General features: G+C 39.7%; 1 protein-coding gene across 1 annotated transcript in view; it reads left to right on the top strand.

Moving 5' to 3' along the window:
- The window catches only part of Su(var)3-3 (lysine-specific histone demethylase Su(var)3-3), a 46,880-nt gene extending 30,820 nt beyond the window's left edge, over nucleotides 1-16,060 (top strand). Inside the window, exons 10-16 of the mRNA XM_080274882.1 lie at nucleotides 913-1,135; nucleotides 3,029-3,181; nucleotides 4,100-4,251; nucleotides 7,914-7,995; nucleotides 9,698-9,858; nucleotides 13,905-14,260; nucleotides 15,090-16,060. Coding sequence (XP_080131008.1) covers nucleotides 913-1,135; nucleotides 3,029-3,181; nucleotides 4,100-4,251; nucleotides 7,914-7,995; nucleotides 9,698-9,858; nucleotides 13,905-14,260; nucleotides 15,090-15,279 — 1,317 coding nt within the window. The 3' untranslated portion in view covers nucleotides 15,280-16,060. The remainder of the gene's footprint in view (nucleotides 1-912; nucleotides 1,136-3,028; nucleotides 3,182-4,099; nucleotides 4,252-7,913; nucleotides 7,996-9,697; nucleotides 9,859-13,904; nucleotides 14,261-15,089) is intronic.
- The last annotated feature ends 745 nt before the right edge of the window (nucleotides 16,061-16,805 follow it).

Consider the following 16,805-nt stretch of genomic DNA (forward strand, 5'->3'; position numbering starts at 1 on the left):
TCACAGGACCTATTGCAAAACCGGGGGTAGGCCTGCGATAGACGAGGTAGGGTGGTATTTCAACCCCCATCGCTAATCCGGGGTATCGGATAGCAGGGTATCCCATATACTGTATATCATCATTCTCAGTGTAATTCTTATGATCCTTGCAGCAATACAAATGAGTTTGTCAGCTGGGTCAGGCTAAGGGAGTTAACGTTGCTTGCGAAGTCAGGTGTTTGGAAACTAGATATTAATGTATAGCGAGGCTGTTAATTATTGTCATTCACAACACTGTTCCATCCTGTGAACGTCCTTCCAGGGTATACAGTAAGCATAATGGACAATATTAAAGCCACTATGCCTTTGTTGGTACTGTAACTAGATGTAACTCATAAGGGGATGGTTGGGGTTTATTGCTCACATATTGCCACTCAGTGACAAATGTCAGTCATTGAACATCACATTATACTTTATAACCAAGCCCTGAACCCCCCTGCTTCTGATTGGTAATAGAGGATTGGATGGATGGTAACTGTTGGGTGTTGATAGGATTTTAAAAAACACTCCTACTCTCATGTATTCCTGTGTATCTCTAAAGATGTTTCAAGAAATAGAGGAATGCCTTTCATGAAGTAGATGATTGCCTGGCACTCAAGTTGATGTTTTCCTAAATGTGGGTGGTGGCAATGTCAAGGATATGGTCCGGTAATGGTATATCACAGCGTTTTAGATACCTGCTACATTTAGTTCTATAAATTGGGGAAGTGGCTGATCATCTTTATAGGTACTAAAAAAACTAATTGACAGTATATGTGTAAGTTACTGAGGAACTGACTGCAAAAATGAGCATCAAATAAAAGGTAATGCTGTATACATAATGAGGACATGCTATACTGTGTTAATGTTGGGCTACCATTCCCAACAACTCAGGAGTGGGATTTGTTGGTGGAGCAACAGCGTGAGATTGAGGAAAAGCTACAAGAACTCGAGGCAGCTAGTCCCAGCGATGTGTACCTGTCCTCCCGTGACCGCCAGATCCTCGACTGGCATTTTGCGAACTTGGAATTTGCAAATGCCACCCCGCTAACCAACCTCTCACTCAAGCACTGGGACCAGGATGATGACTTTGAGTTTTCTGGCAGTCATCTCACAGGTACTGCAAACTGTAGTAACCAGTCTGTTTAACCCCTTCACTCCTGTGATTTTCTACTACCTCCAGACAATTTTAGAAAACTTAGGAGAGACTTTTCAAATTGGAGGCTTTGAGAAGTAGCTTTCATTAACCCATTAAATGTGAGAGGATTTTTCTTAGTTGAATAAAAGTGTCAGAAAGTTCCAAGAATAAAATAACAAAATAGTCATTGGATTGTAGGAGTTAGCCAAGTTTGCATTCCAAAATATCAATCCTTTTCCCATACAATTTCACATACAGTAGTAGCATAAACTGTACAGTCTAGAAAACAACTTCATATGCAGGCAGTGGAAAAGATTATACTTTTCCCTGTACAGTAATTGTTTTAGACTTAATCTTCTCATACACGAGGGCTCAGTAAAAAATCCAACTGCTCACATGTTTTCAATGCAGGTTGCGTCCAAGTGAAATCCAACCACTCGCACTTTTTTGACTCAGGTTGTGTCCAACCATGTAGGTTGCAGTATTTTTTCACCACGATTTTCTGTTGCGTCATTCAGCTTTCTCCCTTGCCCTTATTTATAACTGTATTGATATGAAATTGCTACTTGTTATAAATGAATAAACAGTCTTCATAATGAACAAAAAAAAAAAAGTAAGAAAAAAAAGAGAAAATAAATTACCATATATCATCATTCACTTATTTATTCAACGCTGATTTTTCACAGATATATAAACATTTCATCAGTGCTTTTTGAGAGAAAGTTGTAGAGCATTCAAGAAGCATTGACAGAATGTTTATATCTCTAAAAAATCAGTGTTGAATAAATGTATGAAGAAAAAAACATGGTACTGTAAGTTTCTTTTCTTTTTTCTTCTTTCATTAGGAAGATCATTTATTCACTTACATTATGTAGTAATTTCATAACAAATAAGGGCAGGGGAATAAAATGATTGGAAACTTTTTACGATGTCGAGCCAGCCACTACTGAAGCGCCCAGGTGTGGTCAAAGACCGTAAGATATTTCTGTTCCGTACGCCATGAAAATCTTTCTAATAAAGCTAGAAGTGTCATTTTTTAATGAAAATCATCGCAGATGAATGCTCTAGAACTTTCTTTCAAAAAACATTGGTGAAATATATATATCTGTGAGAAATCAGCTAACATGTAGCAGTTTCATAATACAGTTATAAATAACAACAAGGGAGAAAGTTGAATGGAAACATTTTCCGATGTCACACACATCGCTTAGTGAGGGGTGTGTGGTGTGTAAGGTCTGGACCAGCCCGTGGGGGTCATGCAGTGCTTTGAAACGGTTGGACTCAGGTTTTGTTGAAAGAGTTTGAGAGGGTTGATAGCAACAGCAAATTATATTAAAGGCTAGTTATAACAAGAAATTAGCACATAATAGATAAATGGCAACCATCAACCATGTGATGGGAGTGAAATGTTGATGCAAACTTGGTAGTCATCACTCAACAGCAGGAATGATTCAGCTACAAGCACAGTCACTTGATCCCTTTTCTGAGTGACTGTACATAGAGTCAAAGCTACCAAGTTGAGTCGTTCACTTACACATCTCTTTCCCCCCCCCCCCCCCAAGAGCTGTCAGTAACAGTTGGAATATAATTAGCTGGTTTCGGCACTTGGTTTAACTTCCAGTCCTTAGCAAACATCATCCGTAACATGGCCATCCTCAGTACGGGGATTCCTCAAGAGGAAACGTGGCGTAATTTTTAGATTAGATAATAAGGAGTTTTTGTAGTATGTAAGAGTGTGCAAGAAGAACAGTTTAGATATATTAAAGAAATGACCAGTATGTTGATATCCTGCAGTTAAACAAATACAAGTCATAATGAGGATGTAGCTACTAGCTACTGTATCTGCATTCTATCTTTTTTTTTCACCTTCAGTGCGAAATGGGTACTCATGTGTCCCTGTGGGATTGAGTGAGGGTCTGGATATCCGCTTGAATACAGCCGTTCGCAAGATCTCCTACACGGCTCAAGGTGCTGAGGTCACTGTCTCCAATGCTCGCAACCATTCCAGTCCAGCGACACTGAAAGGTACCCCACTCACTAATCAGTGACATCAGTGTCATCTGTTTTGCTGATTTTATACTTTTGTGCTTCAGTGCCATAATACCTGTACAAGTATGCATACAGTAATCTGTACAGCATCATCGTCATCATCATCATCGTTGTCAACATGATGATAATGATTATTGTTATTAATGCTACAATATATGACTTACTTGATACAGGGGTTAAGGTATGATTTGCTGGATATAAGGGTTAAGGTAGAACTATGTAACATATGAGTTATACTGTACACTGTATGCAACTGCAGTAGAGTACTGTATGCTTTTGAACTGCAGTGGTGCTCATGAAGGAGTTAATCACTGGGGCAAGGATGCTTTCTGAAGGTCTTATACATTAATCATGGATTGTACTGTACCTATTGGCTTAAGTGGATGTATCTGTGTACTTCTTCAGTGTCTCAAGAATCCACAGTTATTATTCAGTAAAAAACGGCTCCTCACTAAACTTATTTCAGTGTTACAGTTATTAATGTATTTCTTATCCTGTCTATTTATGCATGCCACACACATTCCTTAACAGTGTTCTTTCCATTGCTGTCATGCATGACTTTGTACACTTATACCACCCCAAAGACTCACAGAGATATTGTAAATTTATGTTGTCCCTTGTCACATCTTTATCTTCCTATAGTCTCTACATCCCAGTTTCTGTATATTTCTTAATAATGTCATTTCTACGGCTCTCGCTTGTATTTCTTTTCTGTAATGCTAACATCCAAACATTTTTTTATCTGTTCTGTTAATTCATTCTCTTCTTATTTAATAATCCTTCTTTTAAATTAGTATTGAATTATTTTACTTTTTTTTTTTTTTCTTCAAATACCAGTATCATTAGCAGTATCCTTTTGCATACCGACTTTTCTTGATATCTTATTTCTTTCAGCGGATGCAGTTCTGTGTACCTTGCCGCTAGGAGTACTGAAGCAATCTGTGGCTGGTGGTCAGAGTCCTCCAAATACAGTTATCTTCAATCCACCTCTTCCACAGTGGAAAGTTGATGCCATTAATCGTCTGGGCTTTGGTAATCTCAATAAGGTGAGTTTTAGATGAAGTTTATGTTGTATGTGAGTAATGTCATAATTCTTGTAATTATAAAGATGGAAACGTGTTTTAAGCATTATTGGATTTTCTAAGAACTGACACTTTTGAGAAACAAAACACTATTATCATCATCATCATCATCATCATTATTATCATTCAGACTTCCTTTCCCACCTTAGGGCAGGGTGAGGAGTAACAACGTCCAGACAGCCTAAGTTTGCCCAGTTCAATGGGCCATGCTTCCATTCACTCATCATTCAAGCCCAAGGAATCCTGGCTCCATCAGATAGGCCAAAAAATTTCACCACGTCCTGTAGCTTCACATATACATATCTGATAGGGCCAGTCCGAACGCTGTCAGGTTAAAAAGGGTGCCAGATCCCTGGTTATATGCTTTGCACATTCATCCAGCCAGCTTGGTCTCTTGTCAGTCCCTTAGCTTTACCAACTTCCATACCTCGTATCTTCACACACCCATTTGCCATATCCCTCCACCCTCTTCTTGGCCGACCTTGCTTCCTTGCTCCTTCAGATTCACTCAGATATACCTTTTTCACCACTCTGTTGTCATCCATTCTCTCCACATGACAATACCATCTCAGTACACCCTCTTCGATTGTGGTGTCCAGACAACCTCACTCCACATCTTTCACATAGCACATTATTCTGTATCCTATCCTGTCACTGTACTCCACATACATTCTTCAACAGTTTCATCTCCACTGCTCTTACTCTTGACTATCCATTTTTATGCCACACTGTAGTTTCATCCATATGTTAAAGCTGACCCTAACACTCCCTCATGTAAGCCACGTGTAGCTGCAACACTCAAGCCTCTGTTTTTTATCAAGGCCTTCATAGCACCAGCTTCTTTCCTTCCTTGTGTCACTCCACTTTCTGCTTCTTTTGCACATTTTCTTCTTTTTTCTGTCCCTGTACCCAGGTATTTGAACTCTCTTGTCCGGTATTTGCAAGGCGCACTGCATCATCAGTATACAACAATTTGAGATATTCCATCCATCACCTTTCATTACCAGCGCCATTCCTCTCTCTCTTACTCGTGTTTTTACTTCTCTCATCACTCCATCCATATATAAATTGAACAACCATGGAGACATCACACAACCTTGTCACACGCCCATAATGATTGTAAACCAGTCACTTAGATGCCCATTGACCCTTACACATGCCTCACTACCATCATAAAAACTCTTGACGGCACCTAGCATCTTACCATCTACACTATACATGCACAAAACTTTCCACAATCCTTCTCTGTCTACTTTGTCATATGCTTTTTCCACATCCATATAGTATATAAACACCATATAGTCCTTTCCACATGCCTTCTCCACTATCTGCCTACTGCAAATATTTGATCCACACATCCTCTGCCACTCCTAATGCCACCCTGTTTGTCAGTCACTAGGACTTCTGATCTCTCTTACTTTCTCAATAATATTCTTCCATATACCTTCCCTACCACACTCAGTAGACTTATGCCGCAATAATTCTTGCACTCACTTCATTCACCTTTATTTATGTACAGGGGTACAGTCACTGCCTTTTTCCACTCCACTGGCACAGTTTCACTCATCCATGCCTTCTTACATATCTCCAACTAGCACTTCATTCTGCTTTCTCCACTACACTTAATCATCTCTGCATCCATTATTATTATTATTATTATTATTATTATTATTTTTATTAGTGGTAGGTGGGGGCACTCAGCATCCACTCATTTGATGTAGTGCTGCTCTTGGGTGCCTGCCCTTTCCTCTCTTCCTTCCTTCCTCTTCTGTCAGTCTATCTTTCGTTCCTCTTCCTTCTGTCTATGGTGACTATGCTGAGTGACAAGCCAATTGGTTTCCTGTACACCAGGGAACCATTTACTACATTGGGTGGTAACCATATAACCAAATTTTGGTGCCTGGTGGTTTAGTGGGTAATAACGGTGCTCCAATCGGATTGAGCCGGTGAAGGTTTATATCCAAGGGGTGGTTGGGGTTTATTGCTCACGTAATGCCACTCAGGGATGTGTGAGGCTGGTCACTCTCATCTTAAATGTCAGGACCAACTTGCCTAGCCCTGGGCTCCTACCCTCCTCGTGGGGTGACATAGGATTGGATGGTGGATGGATTATTATTAGTGTTGTTGTTGTTGTTATTGTTATTATTATTATTATTATTATTACTATTATTATTATTATTATTATTATTATTATTATTATTATGTGGTAGGTGGGGGCACTCACCATCCACTCACTTGATGTAGTGCTGCTCTCAGGTGTCTGCCCTTTCCTCTCGTCCATCCTTCTTTCAGTCCATCCTCTTCTGTCTTTTTTTCCTTCATTCTTTCCTCTTTATTCTGCCTACAGGTGACTTTACACTCTCTCTTGTGTCTTTCTTTTCTTCATTCTTTCCTCTTCCTTCTGCCTGTGGGTGACTGTACATTGAATGACAAGCCAATTGGTTTCCTGTACACCAGGAAACCATTTACTACACTGGGTGGTAACTATATAACCAAATTTTCGTGCCTGGTGGTTTAGTGGGTAATAACGGTGCTCCAATCGGATTGAGCCGGTGAAGGTTTATATCCAAGGGGTGGTTGGGGTTTATTGCTCACATAATGCCACTCAGGGATGCATGAGGCTGGTCACTCTCATCTTAAATGTCACGACCAACTTGCCTAGCCCCGGGCTCCTACGCTCCTCATGGGGCAACATAGGATTGGATGATGGATGGATGGATGGATTATTATTATTAGTATTATTACATTGTCATATCATTATTGTTGACATTGTTTTTGAGCAGCTTGAGATGTATAACAGGCTATTAATCCCATCACTGCAGTGACATGTTAGTTTAGTTTAGTTCTAGGTATACCCAGGTGGTTTATTAATCTCAGGAAGATCCCACATATTACAGGGGTTAGTGAAGGCTGCATCTGACTCCTCTAGTTCAGAAAGTCTAAGCTGAATGAAATAGTTTGAGATAGCACAAATATTATGCAAGATGATGATGATATTCAATATTAGAAATCGTAAACTTTGTCCTTTATGTAAGAAAGTTAAAATATAGTTCGAAGAAAAAGGAAATTGATAGGTCATGATCATTAGTTAGAAGTTTACTTATTCAGCATGTGATCTGTATCTCATTTGAATTGTACGTGTATGTATTTTGGTTTACATATCCTTGTTTACTGGCATTATTGTTTGTTTTCATTACAGTTCAGGGTACTGTGTCTTTCTTGTTACAGTAGGTATGGTTTACTGTTCTTTGTCCACATTAACCTAGCTGATAATTGCCTTCTCTCCATGATGATGACTGAGCTGTGACAAGAGATTAACACTAGAATATGATGCTGATCACACACAAGTTATATGGTAAGGATGTAGAACCATAGTCTAATCTTATTTTGCCATTTATTTATGGGAAATTGGAAATATTCTGCAAAAGGATGAAAATTTCCACCAAGTTAAAGCGGACAAACTATAGATACATTAACAATTGGAGAAAGTTTGAGGGTACAGTATTTGATTTTTCACTGTCTTTAATAAAGTGAGACACCAAAGATGGAAACTACCAAAAATGCTACTTAAGTATGTATCTCATATCAGTAATAAATGTTGTACAGAACACATATTTTTCTTTCAGGTTGTCTTGTGTTTTGACCGTGTGTTCTGGGACCCTAATGCCAACCTCTTTGGCCATGTTGGTTCCACCACTGCTAGCAGAGGTAGTATGATATTAATTTTACCATGCATTTCAGATTTTATTATTTTTTATCGCCATTATGTTATTTGTTTATGTAGTAGTGCTGTAGTGGTAGGTGGGGGTGCTCACCATCCACTCACTTGATGTAGTGCTGCTCCTGGGTGACTACCCTGTCCTCTCTTCCTTCCTTTTTTCCTTCCTTCTTTCTTTCCTTCATTCATTCCTCTTCCTTCTGTCTACAGGTGACTGTACACTGATTGACAGTCCAAATGGTTTCCTGTACATCAGGAAACCATTTACTTCGCTGGATGGTAACAATATAACCAAATTATGGCACCTGGTGGTTTAGTGGGTAATTAAGACGCTCCAATCGGATTGAGCCGATGCAGGTTTATATCCAAGGGATAGTTGTGGTTTATTGGTCATGTAATGCCACTTAGGGATGAGTGAAGGTGGTCACTTTCATCTTAAATGTCAGGATCAACTTGCCTAGTCCCGGGCTCCTACGCTCCTCATGGGGCAACATAGGATTAGATGATGAATAATAATTAATGAATGAATAATGCTGTATTTCACAGTGTAAAAAATTGAGTTGTTTTAACCAGATTATTATATTAGATAAGATGTAGTGAGTAGTTCTGTAATTCAGCACATACCTGTACTGGTATGCGAGGGGATAAGGGGAAAAAAATACTACCCACAAAATTGCTCTATACCATCAGTCCTGTGAATCTAGTTGTTGTTGTTGTTATTATTATTATTATTAATATTAGTATTAATATTATTATTGTTATTATTATTATTAATGTATTTATTTTATTCTTTTATTTATTGCTGACTCAATGTGGTTTTCTTTTAACTTTGGAGAAACAGTTTGTAGTGATGGTATTAGAAAATGTCTTCATTAGCCCATTCACAACCTAATTTTTCTCCCTAAGCTGAGCATAATAGTCTGAAGGTACCCATAGAATAGAATTTCAACTAAATCATCAGATTTAAGGAGTTAAAATCCACTAATAGGTGTGGGAGCAAGGTGCTGGGATTCCTACTCACACCCATGTCACATTGGTACAGAAATGTGTCAACCCACTCCTTTGTTGGAAGCATCCTTGTACCTATCACTGTGCTGTGTAACATTGGAGGTGGGAAGGAAGATTGATTGGAGCTTCTTTTCACACTTTATCCATGTTCTCAAAGATATTACAGAACCTTGTTTGGTACAGTAAGTCCTTGTAGTAAATTGGCCTTTTTTTTTACATTCTTGTTTGCCATTAAGTTAACATTAAAATGTAGAAAAATTCCCTATTAAAGTTCTCTTTATCTGTAAAGCTGATTTCTTGGCTTCCTCCAGTTTACCAAACCAGTTGTATAGAAAAACTTGTGATATTTTAGATCTGTGATTTACACTGAGGAATACCTGTAAAATATAAATGTCTTACATCTGTACCTTTTGTACATATTTCCTTTTCTTTACTGCAATTCTGTTGGTGCTGGAGAGGGATGCTTTCATGTAGTGGCACCAATACTACTGGGTAGTGGAGCTGCCAAGTTATATAAATGTATCTTAACCCGATCCCTAGCCCTCAGAAGGAGAAAGATGGAGTGCAAAAGAAGGTCCTTCAGTCTGTAGCCCAACGAGTTCATGTCCAGATGAGCCTGGGAACACAGCAAAAAAAACTGCAGTTTCAGCACAAAATCAGACTTACTATTCTGTCTGTCTGTAGGTGAGCTGTTCCTGTTTTGGAATTTGTATCGAGCACCAGTACTTCTGGCACTGGTGGCAGGGGAGGCAGCAGCCATCATGGAGAATGTCAGTGATGATGTTATTGTTGGCCGCTGCATTGCTGTCCTGAAGGGCATCTTTGGCAACTCAGCTGTACCTCAGGTAAGAGTTTCATTATACAGAGCTCTTCATTAACACCTTTACCTGAAGGATGTCTCTTGTAAGCAGAATAAAACTGCTTGATGTAAACCAGAGGAGAATTTAAAAAGCCCTTGAGCTAAAGCCATGGTTTTATTTTTTACATTCAGTAGTTGATAATCCAGTTAAAAAGCAAAGACACTCATTTTTTCATTTTTAATATAGTGTTTCTCCGCATTAAGAAATCTGTTGGATCACATTCTTTTTTACATTATTTCCTCATTTTCCTATGCATTCTGGAGAGTGGTATTGTATCCATTCTTTCTCAGCATTAAAAAATCTGTTAAATTACTTTCTTCCTTACAATATTTACTCATTCTCCGATGCCTTCTGTAGATTGGTATTGTATCCATGTATGTCAGTAGCCACTACCTGAAATGTGACCTGTACAATATTAGTTTCTTCATTTTACTGGAAGAAAATACATTTTATGTCCCTTACACTAACCCAGAAGATTCTCTCTCTCTCTCTCTCTCTCTCTCTGTTTTTTTTTTTTTTTTTTTTTTTTTTTTTTTTTCCCCACCTGTCAATGTTCATTTCAGTTTCATGTCAGCACTTACTTTTTGCTGGGATATTTGTACCTCCTTCACAAGATAAAATGATGATGGAAATTTCTGTGAGCAGTGATACGAGACATTGTGCTGCAAATATAATCTATAGGGTTTCACATAACAGAATTAAAGTTTTTGTCCGTAGTCAGAATGAAATACTGTAATTGAGTACGATTATGGTACTGGCATATATTCTTAGCAGCTCTGATTGGATGATCGATGGATGCATGGAACTTTTTCAGTATTCATTCATCCACCATCTGATCTATGTTGTTGGTCCATTAGGTGCATATGGACCCAGAGCTTGGGTGGGCCTATTCATTTCAGACATTTAATGTTAGATGGTCACTTGCTCACCCCTGAATGGCATTATGTAAATAGTAAATGCCAACCACCCTCAACATTGTTTTCAATTACAATATTACTAGTGCCCTATTTATTGTAGGAATCCAACATCTGGGGATAAACCTGAAAGTGGCTCTAATTTTCATTTACGAAATTTGTACTCATAGCATACTGTCACTTTTCCAGAATTGCTTTTACATTGGTTATTCTGTTCCATCCATTTCTTTCAGCACATATGGTAAATGATTTTGACTTTAAAGTGCCTGGTGACCTTGTGATCTGTGACACCAGTTAGAGTGAAGGCCAGATACATTGTGCATCAGTTCAGATCACTAAGAAGCAGATGGGGATTCCTCACTGACATTGTTGATCGTCTCAGGTCAGAGAAGAGTGTGCATTAATGTGCCACGGTTCAAATTCATGATGTGACTGGAGGCTTTCCTGTCATATAACTGTGGCAAGTAATGTAGGGTGTCTACTATAGTTAAAATTATCTGTACTGCAGTAGTCTACCCTCCCACACTCCAAGCCCTTCAGGGCCTCCAGTGGGGTAGTAAGGGATTAACTGTTACCATTGCTGTCATGCCAATGAGGGTGAAGCCTGGCCACATAGTGATAAACTTGCTTTGAATAATGGTATCATATCCATGAGCCTCTTCACTTAACACATGGACAGTGGCCCAGGTTGTTTGTGAAATTTCTCATGGTACTGCTGTTTGGAAATTTTAGCTACCATTGCGAAATGTGTGCATATGTATCTTTATTCTCTGGAAATGTCATGGCACACCACCCAGGAAATATTTTTGCTTAACTGGCCATAGCCTTGAAGTTATTGTGATTGAAAGTTTACCCTTTAGTGGGAAATGGACAACTATCAAAGGGAGACTGAGTACTACTGAATGAGTAGCCATTTAGCACAATATGCCACAACTTGTGTATGATGTAATATTTTTGATAATCAGTATCATCCCACCATCTCTTGCCCGAGCAACTGTTGGCTTTCCATTTGGTTTTGGTATCAAGAATTAGTTTTAAGAAACAGGTTTAAGTCCTATCACGTTCTCATACCATGATAAGAGTGTTAGGAAGTGCATATATTTCATTCATATCAGTTACTGTTCCTTTGTTTCTGGTCCCAGGTTTGGGGGTGGAGGATGAGAGATGATACTATAGCCAGCCTAATAAACCATAAAATTTGTGTGATACTACTTCCCCCCAGAAATTTCATGGTATGGGCTTGAAAATCTCGCCCATAAGAGGTATACCGCAGCCCATGGGTTAATAAGGGTTAATAAGGGACTGGCAGATATGAGCCACTAAATAAGCTGTAGCCCACAAACTTTATTGACTGATGAGTGATTGTGTGTTTGACCCATTTTACCAGGGACTGTTGTTGTTTTTCCTATTGTGTAAGGTGTATGGTAGAGTGTTGATTAAGAGAGTTAGAGAGGGCACAGAAAGGGTGATTGGTGATGAGCAGTTTGGCTTTAGGGGAGGGAGGGGATGCATGGATGAGGTGTTTGCTGTGAGACAGGTGTGTGAAAAGTATTTAGTGAAAGGTAGGGATGTGTTTTGGGCGTTAATGGATTTAGAGAAAATGTATGATAGAAATGATAGTTAGGCTTTGTGGACTGTTTTGCTTTTGTATGTACTAGATGATAGGTTGTTAAAAGGAGTGAAAAGTTTTTATGTAAAATAGTAGAATGTGTGTATGAGTGGGAAATACTGTGAGTGATTGGTTTCCTGTGAGAGTGGAGCTGAGGCAGGGATGTGTGTTGTCACCTTGGTTGTTTAATATATATATGGATGGTATTGTAAGGGAGGTGAATGCGAGAGTATTAGGTGCGGGTTTGAGTCTGGTGAATGTTGATGGTAGGGAGTGGAATCTGAATCAGCTGCTGTTTACAGATGATACTGCACTGGTGGCTGATTTGGGGGGAGAGATTGAGACAGTTGGTAGAGGAGTTTGAAAGGGTGTATGAAAGGAGGAAATTAAGAGTAAATGAGACCAGACGTAAAGTGATGAGGTGTGTGAGGTTGGTAGATAGTAGAAGGATGAATGTAGATCTAAATAGTGAGTTACTTGAGGAGGTAGAGTGTTTTAAGTATTTGGGGTCACATGTTGCTGTGGATGGAAGAATAGATGTAGAGGTGAAGTTTAGAATGAATGAAGTAGGAAAGGTGTCGGGAGGAATGAAACAGTGTTTTGATGCCGTTCACTTTGGATGGACGTAAAGAGAGGGCTGTGTGGGGTATAATGGTACCAACTGCATTATATGGGGCTGAAATGTGGAATATGGGTGTTGCAGAGAGGAAGAGTTTGATTGTAATGGAGATCAGGTGTCTGAGGAGTATATATGGGGTGACGTGTGTGGATCAAGTGAGAAATGATGAAGTGCGAAGGAGAACTGGAGTTATGCTGAGATGGCTGAACAAGTTGAACAAAGAGTGTTGCAATGGTTTGGACATATGGAGAGAATGGATGAAGAGCGATTGATGAAAAAGATAACTGGATCAATTGTGAGAAGTGTAAGGCTGAGAGGACCACGAATAGGATGGATGGACAGTGTGAAGAGAGCATTAGATGTGAGAGGGATGTTTGTAGTGCAAGGAAGAGTCGCTGCGCATGATAGGGATGACTGGAGGCTAGAAGTGAATGAATTAATGATGACGCAGCACCGAGGGATTATTCTCCCACATTTGGTCTGATCAGCTGATCAGGTCAGGTGCTGGTAACAGGATTGGTCCATTATGATGTGGCAGGGGTAAACCAGCTCTGCTGTCGGGCACTGCTGTGGAGGTCGCTGATTGCACTGTGCAGTTGACCCTCGTGTGGTGTGGTGCGGTGAGGATATGTCCCTTCTCCCCTTGTGGCGAAGATACGAATAAATGTGTGTGTATGTGGATGAGTAACTTGGTAGTGTGTCGTCCTGTCTTGGCTACCCCTCTTTTTGAGAGGAAAGCAACTTAGGTATATAGATAGATAGATAGAGTGCTTTTCCTTTACTTATTTCAGGATTTCCCATCCCATTTAATTGTGGGAAGTACAGTAGGTGTAGAATGATAATGAAGAGGATGATTACTAGATGCTTTTGTCTCTGGTTTCCCCTGCAGCCGAAGGAGACTGTTGTGACACGATGGCGTGCTGATCCTTGGTCACGAGGGTCATACTCCTTTGTCTCCACTGGGGCCTCTGGCAATGACTATGATATCCTGGCCACACCCATCTCTCCCCATAATCCCAACTCCCCGAACAGCACACAACAGGCACCTCCCATACCCACCACCTCTGCTTCTTCCTCCACCACCAGTAACACCACTAATTCTAACAACAGTAACAACAGCAATAATAATAGCAATAATAATAACAATAATAATAATAATAACAATGCTAACAGTAACAATAATAGCAACAGCAGCAATCAGAGTGGACAACAGAGCTCACAAGATCCACCTCCCATGCCACCGAGGTAAAGTGTTTTCTTAAAATTACTTTAATTTATGAATGATATACCTTCACTTGAAACATACCTACAGAAGTTTTACCTGCTTTTACTGTGTCATAGTTCATGGTCTGACTTTATAGTACAGGGCTGTTATGTCATGCTCTAAATTTGTAGTACAGGGCTTTTATGTTTGACAACTTTCATTAAATTTCAGCATGTTTTATGGTAAATATTAATGAAATCATAGTTTCTGAATCATATCACCATTCAAAGCTATTTGTTATAAGTTCATTTGAAAAAAGAAGTCACCAAATCTTCAGACTTACAGTCAAGCTGAGTATAGCCAATGACTAAAGCTGACCAGCTTATTTCATCTGATCATATCCCCTCTTGTCCTCTGTTGGCTAGACACCTCAAACAGTTAGCTGGCCTGGTTGAATATAACTATTTTTGGTAAACTAATGAATGAGTTGCCAAGGGCAGATGACATGGAGTAATATGCCAGTTTCATGTTTTTGGTTCTTGATCCAGCCAGCAGGTGACAGGAGGAGACATGATGGAAGAGACAAAAAGCTTGTTCATGTGGGTCTTTGGCTGTACTTACAGCAGAGAAGAGTGTACTGGATCTGGAATTGTATAATGTATGAGTTATTTCACAAATTTCCTGGACCGTAATTTACTGTATAGTATATTTCTATATTATATTGAGATTAAATGGATAGGTTAAATATTTGAAACATGCCAGTTATTCAGAGAAATATGTTGGTGATTGATCTGGTCATTTGAAAGCTACAGTGCTGCCATATCTCTGTTAGTGTCTTTTACTTTCATATTTTAAAATGCTTTCCATCAGACTGTTCTTTGGTGGGGAGCACACCATCAGGAATTACCCAGCTACAGTGCATGGAGCTTTCCTGAGTGGACTTCGTGAAGCTGGGCGCATTGCTGACCAGTTTCTTGGCTGCCCGTATGCCGCCCCACCACCGCCCACCCCGCCAACACCACCAGCTAATGGAACTGCTACTGTTGAGGTGTCATCATGAAAAAATTGTTATAAAGGACACAGTGAATGCCAGTGTTGGTTGTTGTTGTTGTTCTGGCCCCAGGCTCATCTGATAAACCCAGTGGACCACAGAATGAAGTTACCCATCTATAGTCCATATCTCCTTCTTTGGGGATTGGGAGGGAGTTGAGGGACATTTATACAACTAGGCAGTGAAGCTGCCTAGTTGTATTCCTGCCACCACATGAAGCATCCCCTGTAGCATTATGCCATTATTTAATGGTGTAATGTACAGGTAAAATAGTATTGAGGGATGCTCAATAAAAGTGGTTTATCCAGCTAATCCCAGCTGAATAATAATCATAGAATTTGAATTGCAGTGTGGCAGGAATGTTAAGGAATTCCATGATAAGTAGGGCATACAAATTGAAGTAATTCCATGATAAGAAGGGCATACAAATTCAAGTAAGTAATATTTCGAGAAGGGCATACAAATTGAAGTACTGTACATTAATATTTAAAGAAGGGCATACAAATTGAAGTACAGCAATATTTAAAGAAGGGCATACAAACTAAAGTACAGGTATATTTCAAGAAGGGTATACAAATTGAATTAATATGTAAAAATAATAATAATTAAACTAATGATAATATAGTTAATTTAGTGGTTGGTGGTGGCGCTCACCATCCGCTTACTCGATGTAGTGCTGCTCTCGGGTGCCTACCCTTTCCTCTCATCCTTCTTTCTATCGTTCCTCTTCTTTCTCTCTTTCCTTCTTTCTTTCCCCTTCCTTCTGCCTGAGGGTAGCTCTACACTGAGTGACAAGCCAAATGGTTTCCTGTACACTAGGAAACCATTTACTACATTGGGTGGTAACCATATAGCCAGATTATGGGGCCTGGTGGTCATCATCATTCATCATCATCCAATCCTACATTGCCCCATGAGGAGCGTAGGAGCCCGGGGCTAGGCAGTTGGTCTCGACATTTAAGATGAGAGTGACCAGCCTCACTCATCCCTGAGTGGCATTACATGAGCAATCAACCCCAACCACCCCTTGGATATAAACCTTCACCGGCTCAATCTGACTGGAGCGCAATAATTACCCACTAAACTACCAGGTGCCAAAATTTGGTTATATGGTTACCACCCAGCGTAGTAAATGGTTTCCTGATGTACAGGAAACCATTTGGCTTGTCACTCAGTGTAGAGTCACCCACAGGCAGAAGGAAAAGGAAAGATTTAGTGGGTAATTAAGGTGCTCCGGTTGGATTGATCTTGTATAGGTTTATATCCAAGGTGTGGTTGGGGTTTATTACTCACATAATGCCACTCAGGGATGAGTGAGGCTGGTCACTCTCATAATGTCAGGACCAGCTTGCCTAACCCTGGGTTCCTATGCTCCTCATGGGGTGACAAAGGATTGGATGATGGATGGATGGACAAATATTCATTATGCCTGAAATCTTTTTATATTATTCACCTGGTAAATCATCCTGTGATGCTTGTGGTAGGAGTGAAAAAGAAGAAAATGTGCAAAATTAGCAATGTATTGCATAGCCAAG

Source organism: Coenobita brevimanus, chromosome 60 (genome assembly GCF_032717465.1).
Source record: "Coenobita brevimanus isolate Jiangsu-jjx chromosome 60, ASM3271746v2, whole genome shotgun sequence".
NCBI lineage: Eukaryota > Metazoa > Arthropoda > Malacostraca > Decapoda > Coenobitidae > Coenobita > Coenobita brevimanus.